At 40.8% G+C, this 14,196-nt stretch overlaps 2 protein-coding genes across 2 annotated transcripts in view; one reads left to right on the top strand and one right to left on the bottom strand.

Annotated features, from left to right (window-relative positions):
- Nucleotides 1–3,944, bottom strand: part of lmbr1 (limb development membrane protein 1) — a 33,835-nt gene extending 29,891 nt beyond the window's left edge. The window contains exons 1-2 of the mRNA XM_071899297.2: nt 3,792–3,944; nt 867–939 (exon numbers count right to left, since the gene is read on the bottom strand). Of these exons, the coding sequence (XP_071755398.1) occupies nt 867–939; nt 3,792–3,854 (136 nt within the window). The 5' untranslated portion in view covers nt 3,855–3,944. The remainder of the gene's footprint in view (nt 1–866; nt 940–3,791) is intronic.
- A 140-nt stretch (nt 3,945–4,084) lies between these two features.
- On the top strand, nt 4,085–12,422 carry nom1 (nucleolar protein with MIF4G domain 1). Its single transcript, XM_071899306.2, has 11 exons — nt 4,085–5,357; nt 5,787–5,899; nt 6,521–6,716; nt 7,407–7,730; nt 7,920–8,030; nt 8,500–8,667; nt 9,064–9,185; nt 9,316–9,448; nt 10,937–11,068; nt 11,164–11,273; nt 11,514–12,422. Exons 1-11 carry the CDS (start codon nt 4,368–4,370, stop codon nt 11,689–11,691), a joined length of 2,577 nt encoding a protein of 858 aa, XP_071755407.2. The 5' UTR covers nt 4,085–4,367; the 3' UTR covers nt 11,692–12,422.
- The last annotated feature ends 1,774 nt before the right edge of the window (nt 12,423–14,196 follow it).

Below are 14,196 nucleotides of genomic sequence, written 5' to 3'. Positions count from 1 at the left end.
GGATTGCTAATGCATGCAGTGCCACTATTCCTCTCGACTGTAAGTGAGAGGATTAGGGTACCGAGCCACCAGGGTGCAAGGACAAGAGCAGCCTAGATTTCCAGTGTACAACACTCCAGAGAGGATTTCTGGTGCAAAATGGTCTAGTTTTAAAATGAGATGAGGGAAGCCTAGGTGACCTGGACGTACTATATTTGTCCAGGGAAAATGGGATACAGTTCATAATATCTGACTGGGCCTCTTTGTTTTCCTTACAGTTTTCTTTTTTTTATAATTCAGTCAGGTGTTGACTTGCAGTAGCGTGTGCCTACTGCAGCATACAAGCTGTGTGAGAGACGTTACACAAAAAATGAAACATACAATTTTCCTTTACCTCTCTCTGAATCTCAGGCTATCCAAGTGTCTTTACTTGCATTTGTGATTATCAGACCACGAAGCCTGTGAAACAGGTTGTGTCAATAGTAGCCTATTTATTGTGGCAAATTGTGCATGTAAATACATGTTTCCACTGCCCGGAAAACAATTTAGGGCGGATACTGTTTACGCTGATATACAGCTGACTATGAGCAGATTGTTCTTACACACTACAGTGACGGGTGTGGTTTCTCACACACACACACCTAAAGCCTACTTGGGCAGTTGGCCATACTGTCCTTTCTGTTTTGACACAATGAAGGGCTCTGTGTGAGAGCAAACACGGCGTGAACAGACAGACAGACAGATTTCCACAATGTTTGCTGTGAAAATATGAAAACTGTAGGCACATTTCGGGTGCCTAAGTGTTACGGAGGCTTTGAGAAATGTGACAGTTGATTTCTGTTTTCACAGGGCGAGAGTTCAATTCATAATTTTTCAAAAACACTTACCACTTTTTCTCTTGTATCTGGTTATGATGCAGTATGACACAATGTAGAGTACTGCAAACAGTAGGAAGCAAATCTGAAACGACAACATAGGAATCTTTAAAAAAAAAAAAGAGTTTACCATGACTTCAGATGATTCAGCACATTACACAGCAGTAATCTACGCCCAGCAGATTTCAAGCCTATGTTCTGTTCTCCACTTCTTCTCATCTACCTGTCACATCCTAAAGGCTACGGGTTTGTTATGCATTAATAAACATTTGATAGGGCCAGCCAGGTTAAATTCCAAAGGCTGCAACATTTCAACGTAATCCACACTCAGTTATGCATAGTGATGTACATGTAGAGCAGATGATGGATGTTGGAACTGATGGGTCTTGAAAATCAGTCAGGTATGTTGCCTTGATCAAGTTACAAAATCAGCCTCCTTATGAGTAATGGTTTATTATTCATCTTTTAACAATACTGTTATCTGCCAAGATAACAGTAGTGCTGATATTTAATATCAGACTTCATTGACTAACAAAGATATAGGATAACACTTCTCAGTTTAGATAAGTTTTTTCCTCTAAAGAAAAGCCATGGAAAGATATTATGACTATGTGTTTGTAATGCAATTTCTACAGCAAAACACGCACCATAACAATCTTTTTACAGTCTGTAAACTGTAAAAAGTAGGCCTACATCTACTGCAGGCAGAGTGGAGCACAGAATGCAGCAGAGTGCAAATGAACCACAGTACAAGATTCAACAATCTGAGTGAGTTAGATTATAATCCCTGATGAATTTGGGTCTGTAAATGTTCACTGACCAAACATTACTGTACAAATAAATCTGTAGTTCTTAGTACTTGCCCAAGAAGCCTTCTCCAATTAACAAGTGACTGATTTGTAAGTGGACTTTAGGCTTGTTATGTGCAGAATAAGGAAGTTTAAATAGGTAAATACTTGTGGGGTCTCAAAATCATTTAAACCTCATATTACATGAATCAGCAACTGGACCTCTGTGAAGTTCAGCATGATCCATTTAGGCCCATTTGATTTAAGAACTGTAAAGTAAGCATGTCATCATTGTTTTCCAAACTCTGATGAGGCTAATTAGGCCAAGGCTACATGCAAAGTTGTCCAAAAATAACCACTGCATGGAATTTATTAGGTAACAGCTATCTCCACACAAGTTGGACGGACAACCAGAAAGATCAGATTCCACATTCCCCCCTTCTACTTTGACAGTGACCAGGACATAACTAATGTTAGAAGCTCCGACTTCAGCACTCTACGCCGTCTCAACATTACACAACTCTCAGCTTGGCTGTGATGATGAGATGACTCAGTCAGACAGGCAGACAGCACACATTTCAGAGAATCTGCAACTAAGCGTGTGGCATGGAGAAAAAAGAAACGCTAAACCTCCTCAGACAATCTGACAAGCGAATAGTCTGATCAGGCAAACAGCAGTAGCACATAGACAGTTTGACTCATCGTGCACCAGCAGTCCTCCTCCAACTGAAAGAAAGCACAAGTCTTTACAAGCTACAAAACTGCACGCAAGGGTGGCTCAAGCGTTATCATGTCCACAAAAAGGAGAACCCAGAATCAGGTGCACGGTGCTGATAAACTGGCACAGACACAAAGACCCTACGGTCGGAGGAGAGATAAAGCCACAATATGAGCAGGCTGACCCAATCTTCGTCACAACAGTCAGCACAGTCATTTCTCTATTTTCCTTCTTATGGTGAAAGTGTTTTGTTGGATGAGCCAAATGTACACTTACACTCTGAATGAATGAGTCCTAATGTGAACAACAGAAAGAGCAGTAGGTAATACAAGTCAACAACTTTCCTTCAACTGGTTAGCATGCATTCCAACAATCTCAGCAACAGTATTTCACACCTTAATGATATATGAACTCACACTGGGGGTGAGAGACAGTAATATAATTTCTTCTGACAGAGTCTGTCCAGGTCTAGTCACTTCATTCTTGCCAGTTGATATAGTAATACTGGTGTTCTTTAAGCAATGCAATGCTAACAATGGGACCCTATTATGGAAAAAACACAACAAGGTTTCGCTCACTTCATGTGACTAGAGAGAGGGTGTAATCTTATCACAAAGTCAAGTTTACAAGTAACTTGTAAACCTTATTCTTGAGTAACCTTGGCTGGAAATAAGTAACTACATGACAACAACATATCAAGAAGACATAACATCCAACGTCTGTAGTATCCGTGCACAAGCTACCAGAGACATGAAGGTTAAATGACACAGCAACATCAGGATCATGTTTAGTCAAGCATGGGGGTCTTGTCCTGGCAAAGAATGTTGACATGGGATACTGAGAGCCAGGTATGGATAGACACTTCAGACAAAATGTGCAAGCCAAACCAGAGATGCTGAGGTTGCTTGCGAGCGAGACATTTGATAGGTTTCTATATTTTGAAATTCATTATTCATCAAGGAGATCCAATTAAAAGTGTCCCTTGTTAGACTGTATAGTTTATGCATTTCTCTGAAATTATGCTCTGACATCAGGACACACAATCAGACAACATGATGTATGGCAAAGAAAGGTCGACAGCCCTGGCATGATTATAAAAACAAAACAAAAGCCCTTGGAGGCAGCAAAGCGTACTTAATGAAATTAACTAACGTTCATGTTAGCTACAGTTGGTTAGTAAGCTAACCTAGCTAGTCATAGACAAAATCAGCGAGTTAACTCATTATTGATTTTTTTACGTTTTACGTTAGTGGTCGATAACCTAACTATACGGAAAGTGGTATTCATTTTTGATGCGCCCCAACACTAATCATCGAGCCTCATAACTTCTGCCGCGTCAAACTGACAGACCAAGCTAATGCTAGCTAACGTTACTATGCAGCAGAGGACGTTGTTAGCTAGCTAGCTTTAGCTGTCCAGCAGGCTACTTACGATGTACTCTCGAACTTGGCTGTGGAAATTCTGCTCTCTGATAGTAACATCGTCTTCTTCCATTCTTCATATTGCAAATGCAAATCTACAGACTCACTACATGCTAGCTCGTACAAATGGCAGTAACAACAACTCCAGTGTCCCCACTGCTAAGTTACGCTGACTCGTTTGCAGACAGTTTACATCGAACGAACGAAAACCGCTCAAAAAACGCCCCAAAATAAAATACGTCATCACTACGCGACAGTCCTTGCTTCGCCCTGGAAGAAAACTGTCACGTGGTCGTGGGTCATATCAACAATACTGTCCTCATGGAGATACATGTGTGCAGCACAAAATAACGTTGTAGTCTAAGGTATTTAACTGTTTTAAATAGCCTACAGCTTTCATTAAGTGCTTTTACTTCTTTCGGTTGTTTCAAACCCTCTACAGTTCCACATTTAGCTTGTTAGCCAAGCTGATTGGCTATACATTTTCAAAGGACCGATTGAAGTTAGTTAGCTCATGTTAGCCAGTGTACCTAATTATTAATCAGTCACATTACGTTAGCCAACATCTAGGGTTTAGTTTATAGAGATGAAAGGTCAAGGGAAATGGAAGAACACCAAAAAGAAGAAGGACAATGGAAAATTGCAAAAGTACATGGTGTCAGTGGATGAGTTTGTCCAAAGCAAAGGTGGCTGTGATGAAGAAGAGAATGACCATGATGGGTTGAGATTTGTGAAAAAGAAAAGCAGAAAAGAGTTACGCAAAGAAAAGCGAAAAATGAAGAAAGCTAAAATGAAAAGTCACTATGAGGGCAAAAAGGATCTCAGTTTACCCCTTGATGGTGGAGAAGACTCTGGAATAACGTTACCCGCTGATAAACCACAACCACAGAAGAAGAAGGTGAAAGAGAAAGCAAAGAAAGAAGTGTCAAAATCACATCAAAGCAAATCTACTGATGCTGCTGCAGAGAAGTCAGAGAATTCTAAAACAGCATCAGTTTCCAAGAAAGGAAAGAAAGTTAATAAGCTTCAAGAAACAAGAAAAAAGGCACTTTTGGAAGCAAACGAAGCAGAGGACAGAGAAATAAAGAAGTTAGAGCGGTACCTTGGATTAAACAAAAGGAAAAACAAGAAGAACCTCCCACAGTCCTTTGCGGCTGACGGACTTGATTACATCCTTGGTGTACTGGACTCTGGGTCGGCAGCTGTGGGGATGTACGACAGTGATGATGACATGGACATGGCCAAAGACAACTTTGAAAAGCTTGATAAGAGTGAGTCCCAAATGTCAGGTGAGGAGGAAGAACCAGAAGACGAGTCTGCAGATGAAGGCAGTGATGAAGATCTGGATTCATTAGACGAAGAAAATGAGGTCGGCGAGGATGATGATGATGATGATGATGACGACGAGGAGGATGAAAAGGATGAAGAAATGGTTGATGAGGAGGAAGCAGAGGAAGAGGAAATGGAGGAGGACGAGGATGGGCTGGAGGAGAGTGATGTAGCAGACTTGGCCAGTGAAAGTGAAGAAGAAGCAGAGAACGAAACAGACACTCCTGACACAAAGACATCAGGAACTGTGAGTTCAGAAATTTGAAGGATTCATTTCAACATTGCAGTAACACTGATACTTTGTCTTAGGGCTGGGCGATAATTAAATATTATCATTTATCATCTTTCAGTGGAATCATATTGTGATGAAATGGTGATTTTAGGATATCATGACACACAATTCTGCTGTCTAAATTGATGATAATAAGCACATTTTATTTCAAAACTAGGAATATTAGGAATATTATTTGAAAAATTCAGTTTTGTTTGACATCACACCTAACATTACTATGCAATATTGTTATATGTATCGTTTTATGTATCAATATAAAAAAATACTTATGATTATTGTGATATTGATTTCAACCATCGCCCAGCCCTACTTTGTATGCTGTATGTTTAAGCTTATGGAGCTTAACATTTTAGCTAACTATAATTTACATCTTCCTATGTTTAGGTCACCTCTACAGCAGGGAAGTATGTGCCACCTCACTTGCGTGACACTGGAGATGATAAACGCAAAGCTGAGCTTGAAAAACTGAAGAGGCATGTGAAAGGCCTGGTGAACAGGTAGGTAGCAGTCTTGCCACAACACTGAGCTGTAAGCCGTTTAAGTCATGCATTAGTAACATCTTGAATCTAGTAGCGCAAACTCATGACCCACTTGGAAAAATTGTTTTTACTCCACTCACATTAAGATCACTACACACAGTCCATACATTTGTATTTCCAGAAATTGTTGTTTGTTTATTACCTTATTTTGTCTGAAAACTCTGTTTTCTGACCAAAAGTGTGAGGAAGTTGCCCTTGCCCATAGACACTCATCTGGGCTCTGATTTTAGGGAGACTGTCCTTCCACCAGAAGGCCCAAGTTCAAGCCCCCATGACAGCAAGCATCCATCCTGCTGAAGTGTCCTCCAGGGGCACTTTTCTGTAGCTGACCCTGACCTCTGACCTCCATGTGGAAGAGAGTTAGAAGAGAATTTCCCCTCTTGAGATCAATTTAAGATCACAAAAGAAAGATATATATGGACTGTTAATGGTTACGTTTCTGATGGAGTTAGAATAACCGCTGGCCTCTGGGTGGGTCTTGAGTTTGCTCGCTGGATCATAATTGCCAGTTAAGCTCTTTTAGAAATTCCCAAGTACTGTGCTTCAGCATCGTAATTGAGCCATTTTCTAACTTATTAGGCTCAGTGAGCCCAACATGGCGTCCATCAGTGGTCAGCTGGAGGAGCTGTACATGAGCTCCAGCAGGAAGGACATGAACGATACCCTAACGGAGGTGCTGCTAGCAGCCTGCGTCACCCCGACCCTGATGCCTGACAGACTGCTGATGGAGCACGTCCTGCTTGTCAGCGTCCTCCATCATTCCGTCGGGTTGGAGGTACGTTTCACACTCCCTGCCTTCAGCTTCCACACACTAGAGTTCTTACAGTGTTTAAGCAGGTGTTGTATTGTAGTGCTAAAGGTCTTTCCCCTTTGGAGACCTCCAGTTCACTTTCTGCTCCACTGATAAGAGCGACAATAAGAGACAAGAGGCTTTTGGTTTTACCAGCCTTTGTGTGAGAGATAAATAGTAACCATTAACCTGGGAATGGTACGTTAGCCCATGGATTATTCATTGGATCTAGGTTTAAAGGAATTGGCTGCTTTCTCACCATCTCCTTTGTAAGCTAATGCCCCTTTTAATTAATTGGAAAGTGACATCTAACACCTGAGTTTCCTATACTTGAGGTTTATTAGCATTGTTATCTCTCTGTCATGTTGACTCTCAATCCTGTAAGTGACCACACACACAGTCTCTTCAGTAAAATTAGCCTCAGTCAACAGTTGCCATAGATTTTCTAAGGTAAGTCACATTTTTAGTGATCTGTGAGATTATTATTGTGCCAATATATGTACACAACATTATAGGACCATACATCCTAATCCTAAAATATTTTTTTATTGAAAGTATATTCATCAGATGTCATAATTTACATCAATATATATATTAGTATTCATATTTCCAAAAACAACATGAATCAAGAGTCTTTCAATCAATCATCAATTTTCACATTTTATCAAATTGCAGGTGGGAGCCAATTTTCTGGAGACGGTTGTGCGAAAGTTTGACGAGGAGTACAAGAACCCAGGGGAAGGCAAAGAATGTGGCAACCTGGTAGCCATCGTGGCTCACCTCTATAACTTCCAGGTGGTGCATTCCCTCCTCATCTTCGACATCCTGAAGCTGTTGGTAGTAGCCTTTACGGAGAAGGACATCGAACTAGTTTTGTTTGTGCTGAGGAACGTTGGCTTCGGCCTGCGGAAGGATGACGCTCTGGCTCTCAAGGAGCTCATCTCTGATGCCCAACGCAAGGCCAACGAACTGGGGCCTAAGTTTCAGGATCAAACCAGGGTATGGCACTAGCTGCAGGATTACCTTTTAGTCAAATTAGTAAACGCTCTTAACTAGTGCAACATACAATCTGTACAATAAATTTGGCATGTACTGAATACAGTATTGCATGAATTGATATCTCAATACAATTTATGTAGCAATTTGGAGGCTTATCTAACTTGAAATCATGTGTCAACATGTCCTCAGATGCGTTTCATGTTGGAAACCATGCTGGCTTTGAAGAACAATGATATGCGGAAGATCCCGGGCTACGACCCAGAGCCTGTGGAGAGACTGAGGAAGTTGCAGAGGACTCTGGTAGGTGATTTTCATAACGTGATCTCATTATTTGAATTATATTACTAGGTTTGAAGTAGTCTTATCACTTCAATAGATTGAGGAAGACAAATATGAAATTAGCTTTTGAATGTGTAGATAATAGGTATCACCGATTTAGATTATTTTATTCAACATACTGGGTGTGGCATATCATTTTCTCCCCAAACTATTACATTTTTTTTGTTTTAGAATGATTTAATGTAGCTTTCACTTGTACCACCAGGGGGCCCCAGAGTCCCACCGTTACAGACTCAGTCCAGTAATTGTAGAGCTTTGATGACGCTTTTAATGTCTTTAACAGTTGTGAACTGTGATTGTATGCCACGACTGTAAGCTTTTCTGGGGTTGCTTATTGGGTGTTCTCGTCATTTTTTACATATTTTACAACTGGTGTTTGCCTGCTAAGTGCATGTGTGAGTCACTAATCCCTGATGAATGTGTAACTCAGATCCACCAGAGTGCGGGCGGCAGTGACGTGAAACTGAGGGTCTCTCTGGAGAATCTCCTGGCAGCGGAGCAGGTGGGCCGCTGGTGGATCGTCGGCTCCTCCTGGAGTGGAGCGCCCATGATCGACCAAGGGAACAAGACCTCACAGCAGAGTACAGCTGAGGGACAGGTACAGCACTGCAACCACAGAAGACCTGCAGATGAGGATTTTTTCCTAAGAAGAATTGATAAATAGTGCTGTGAAGTATTCTTTGAATTTAGTTGAATGAAATCTGTTGCCACACCTCTCAACAGACAAATATAATGCTTATGAATCACCTCTACATCTACTGTTTTTTAGCATATTCATATTCACATTCATATTCTCCAAAGTCCAAATGATTTTACAGACATTACACTTTGCTGAAATACATTTGTCAGTGCATTATCAGTAGGCTGTATCTTGATGCTCTAGATGTAAAAGGCCTTGATATGTGTAATAATTAGCCTTGCTAATAATACCAGCTTTTCCCACTTGACTGTTGCCATTGTTTGATTTGCATTATTCCCTTTCCTGCTCCCTCAGTTTAGTGCCAAAGTTTTAGACCTGGCTAAGAAACAGAGGATGAACACTGAGATCAGGAGAAACATCTTCTGTGTGCTTATGACCAGCGAGGATTACCTGGACGCATTCGAGAAACTCTTGAGGTTTGTTATGTCCAGTCTCTGTTTCTAACCGCTGTATAATTGAGTTGGTTGACCAAGAGATAGAAAGAAGGTGTTTGCTTTGATATTTCAAAGCAAACTAAGGCTGTCCTTTGTTTTGCTGTGTGTGAAGGATGGGCCTGAAGGACCAGCAGGAGAGAGAGATCGTCCATGTTCTGATGGACTGCTGTCTGCAGGAGAAAACCTTCAATGCCTTCTATGCCGTGCTGGGAGAGAAATTCTGCTCCCAGGACCGGCGCTTCCAGGTACTCTAACCAGCAAAAGCCGCACCTTTTATATGAATAAAAATAAAAATTACCACTCAATACAAAATTTTAAAAGGCCTACCTCATCAAACACAACATTATGAAATAAGCTGGCCCCCATTCCACCAAAGCGTATAGGACTACCACTTACAATCAGTGCATACAATAAATAACTTCTCTCCTAGAAAATGTTTGATACATCAAAGTAATACATTACATTGTTATCATGAAAGCCTTAAAGAGTTAGAAAAAATACAAACTCCAGGTAAAACATAGCACAGAATTCTAAATAAAATAGCCAATGTAACCCTGTGCTACTCAAACCAATCATAGACTACTTAATATGCACAATCGGTTGTTAACATACTTACTATAATAAAGAAGGACCTATGCTACTACTCAAGCATATTTTATTATCACACATCCACACACTTATTATTAAACGTACTTGCAAAAATCATTACACTTCAACTGCCATATAATAAGTGAGATTATCAATGTTTTGTTGTTCTCTATGCCCAACCTATCAATCTTGTCACTCATTATTCATGATGTTATCCAAGACTGTAAACCAACAACTTGTAACATCTTTCTACTCCAAACCCTTTGTCGTCTCAGTGAGTGGTGTTGGTAAAAGATGGTGATGTCTGTATCCAAGACTGTCGGACAAAAACACTTGTTACATTCATTATTTTCCAAGAAGCTCACAGCTGGCAGGCATGTAACTATCGCTAAGGGTGTTTTCACTTGTTTGCCCTTATGCCACTCAGTTCTCGGCATTGAATAATAAAGTTACACAGGGAAATTGACAGGGAAATAAAAGTTGCTTGTAGCCTGTGGGGAAGGAGGCAGCTGCCCTATTTAATCAGTAATCACAATGTGCAAGATTGCATAAAATAGGAATTTTGACAGAAAAATGAAATTACTCTCATAATCAAGAGTAATTTTTTTTATTGTTTACTTAAATGCTGCACATTTGACTCACACATTCAATAAACGATGATTGTACCATTTGAAGTTGCAGTGCATTTCATCATGTCAGCCTGGCGTTGTGTGTGACCACCCAGTCTCTTAAACTGTATGTGACCCGCCTGTGGCCTGCAGTTCACCCCTCCAGTGTGGGAGCCTCTCACACCTCTCACCTCTGATGTTAGTTGACACAAACTGAGACTACAAACAATGGGCGTGACACCACACTTCCTCCTCTGCTGCCATGTAGGCCACTAGTCCATATCAGAAACTGATAACCATTGTCCTCATCAAAGAGCTTGAAACAGAAGTGGTGGGAATGTTTGTTTTTCACATGTAAACTGGATCTGGGTGAGAGGATTACCTGTGTAGAGAAGTTGGCTCCTGTTGCTTTTGTTTCCGTTCTTGTTTTTGAGAGTTATCAGTGTGATAAATGTCATTGAATGCAGAAACTGCTGGGATATAATATTTCAAATCAATAGTATGTATATCCCTTGAGCCCGCTCTGTGTTGTCCTAGATGACCTTCCAGTTCAGCCTATGGGACAAGTTCAAGGAGCTGTCTGCTCTGCCCAGCAGCACCTTCAGCAACCTGGCCCAGCTGGTGACCCGCTTCCTCCAGAAGAAGTGCCTCTCGCTCTCCATTCTCAAAGTAAGTGACCTGTCATATCACCAGGTAGCTTTCACTGTCTGACAGTTATATGTATATACTGTATATATATGTATGTGTATATTTTCTCTGTGTAGGTAATAGAGTTTGGGGAGCTAGATAAGCCCAAGGTGCGCTTCTTGCGCCAGGTGCTGACCAAACTACTGAAGGAAACTGAGCCTGAGGATCTAGCCAATATATTTGGAAGGTGAGTGTCATCATGCATATAGTTAGTGCCCAGACTTGGAGCCTAACACATTGGTGTTTATGAAACAGAAAACACATCAGGAATTCTTTTAAAAGGGCAGTTAAGTTAGTGCTGCAAGCGTCTTCCAGACCTCCTCTAACTTTTAGAAATGTTAACCTCTTGTCCATTAGCCCACTTCTTGTAAAACCACTCCACTCCAAAATCTGGAATCAATGTCCGTCATTGTTTTCCATCCGCCAGGATTTCAGGAATTCCCAAGCTAGGAATGCTGCGGGAGGGCTTGAAGCTTTTCATCAGCCACTTCCTGCTGAAGAATGCCCAGTTGCAGGGAGCAGCTGAGCAAGCAGCGCTGCTGTCAGAGCGCGCCCAGGTCGCCACCCAGGCCATGGAGGCCAAAGAGGCCAAGCTCAAACTGTAAAACACACACACACTCACACACATACCGGCACCCCAAAAGAAATGCTATGAAACAAAACCACGGAACAAAAGAAGGCTTGTTGCAGTGAAATGACTCTGAATACAAAGAACACAAGCCTACAGTTTGCTTTGAGGGGGAAACATTTTTTTGGACATTACTAACTGTATGTTTTTGATTTAGTGACTTCTCGTACAGAATTGTTACCATGGAGATTTTTTAATCTGGAAGATCACAAAGATGCCTTCAAAGACATACCAGATTCACTGCTATGTATACTATTGTATGTTTAGCTGTGGTTAAATATGATGCTGTGGTTAAAAATATGATGAGCAATACTTCAGAGATATTTTACGTATTTCAACTAGATACATTCTCCATGCTTGTACATATTTGTACATAAACCAGGGGTCAAATGTTGAAAAAATATTGCATATTACCATATTAATGCTCTATGCAGGCTCTTGCATGTAACATGAATGGTACATTTTATTAAATGTTAGAGTTCTTGTCATGAAGGCAGTAATAAATCTCAGACTTTGTGCCGAATACTTTGAGTCTTTTGTGGAGGGAAACTGTTTTCTCTTGCAGCCTTTCTCATTTGTCTGAAGTGTTTAAAGTGTTCGAGCTTTATGCTTTTCTGAATCTGCCCTCTTGGAGGCAGTGTACAGCAGTGGTTCATATGGCACCGTTCAGACACCTGGGGCCGTTCGTCTGGGCTTTACTGGGTATATTTACACTCTGACACAGAATAAAGCATATTATAATGAAGACTTTTTCAGCCCTAAACACAACTGATCAGTAATTACTTGTACGTCGTTATCATTTCATCACTATATTTTGGATTTGCTATTGATCTTTCCAGTTGGCTACTGTGAGTGTAATGTAAACAAGAGAGGAGAGAATAGAGACTGTGCTGCTGTTCATTCACAGTGTTTACACGCCCCGATGAAATGACCCAGGCCTTTGAGTCCAGGCTCTTCTGTTTGCTAGCTGACACCAGTGTCTGCCTGCATGGTTAGCATAGCAGAGTCATTCTGTTACATTTGATACTTGCTCTTATTAATTAGCTCCATTTGCGTGGCCTGCATCAATGCGGGGGTGGAGCGTGGTCAGAGGGCAAGAATCGGCCACCAAGGTCAGCCAGAGGAAATGTCCTTCACTAGTCTACAGACCTGACTGTAGCCTCCTAACATTCAAGATGCAATTTTTGATTTAATGAAAAAGAAATGCATCTCTCCATCACCACAAGGATAGTGAAATGCATGCTGGGCATCAGTAGCTTTAGTGAGGTTTCAGTCAGACCGCTTTCAAGTATGGAGTAAGTGAGATAAAAGAGAATTTGTGAGATAAAAGGTAGAAATCGTGGGATCAATAGACTCCCTCCCTCTGCAGTCCATACACTGGCCATTGTCTGCAGATGTGAGTCAGACAGGTGCCATCAGCTTTACCTGGTGTACTCTGTCTGGGCTTGACCCTCCGCTGAACTTTGATTTAGTCTGCTAAAGCTAAAGCAAACAACTGAGGTAACCAATAGATCTCTGAGGAACTCTGTTGGCATATAATCAGTCAGTAGTTTAACGTTGATGACTGTGGGAACAATAAGAGTGAATGAACAAGAAGTCTTAGCTTATAAGGCCATTTTGTGGACTGTGTTTTCCATGAAGTCAATGTTACTGTTCCATCTGTGTGTACAAATAAGTTGTTGAATTGGGCCTATAGATCAGCCACTAATGGTAGACACATGGGCCGACTTCATCAAAACATAAAGTGAAAGATCACATTGGTTGCAACATGTATCAACTGATAATTGCGCGTTTAACCTACATCCAAAAAAGTCCTATAGACCTAAATGTTTTGTGTCATAGTTGGCAAAATGCACCTGCCGGGATGTTTATTTTGCATTTGAGGAAATTAGCCCCAAAATTATTGGTGAACGCTAAGTTATTAGGCAGAGTGATTACATTTTAACTTAATAAAGCCTAGTATAAATGACTAAAAACATTCAAGATGGCTGTTGCTTAGTGTCACAGGTGTCATCGGATCAAGCTGAAACTTTGGTCAAAAACATGTATCGGTTATTATCCCGGTCCGATTCTGATTGGTTGAGTCGCGTTAGAAGCTAAATACTTCCATGGTTCGAATCAGGGTTCGAGGTTCGAAGCCATGTTCGAAGCCGATGTAAAATATCAGATAAACACATCTGTGACCGCATCACAGTTAGCCTAATTCAAATATCATTCCGCAAACTGAAAATCAACAATCACACTAATCATAGGCCTAGTTTTTTTTTGTTTTGTTTGTTTTTTGAGAATAGCCTTAAAATAATATTAATTAAAATTAAACATTTCTCGCACATTTTTATTAGCCTATTACAGTGGTGTGTTATCGCCGTTCTAAATAATAGGCTAAAATGATTTCACCCCTGAAAATAGTGCTTGAGCAGACAAGTGGTCGATTGACAACCCGTTTCAAAGGTTTATTAATACGAGCCCATTGCTAGTGTGG

The sequence above is a fragment of the Centroberyx gerrardi genome, chromosome 22 (genome assembly GCF_048128805.1).
Source record: "Centroberyx gerrardi isolate f3 chromosome 22, fCenGer3.hap1.cur.20231027, whole genome shotgun sequence".
Lineage (NCBI taxonomy): Eukaryota > Metazoa > Chordata > Actinopteri > Beryciformes > Berycidae > Centroberyx > Centroberyx gerrardi.
This window is presented reverse-complemented; position numbering and strand designations above follow the sequence as displayed.

Bases quoted from the DNA above. Each gene is read 5' to 3' on its own strand.
- nom1 (XM_071899306.2), top strand. From the start codon at position 4,368: ATGAAAGGTCAAGGGAAATGGAAGAACACCAAAAAGAAGAAGGACAAT. The intron at 9,186-9,315 runs GTTTGTTATGTC...CTGTGTGTGAAG, and splicing joins GCATTCGAGAAACTCTTGAG to GATGGGCCTGAAGGACCAGC. The intron at 11,274-11,513 runs GTGAGTGTCATC...TCCATCCGCCAG, and splicing joins CTAGCCAATATATTTGGAAG to GATTTCAGGAATTCCCAAGC.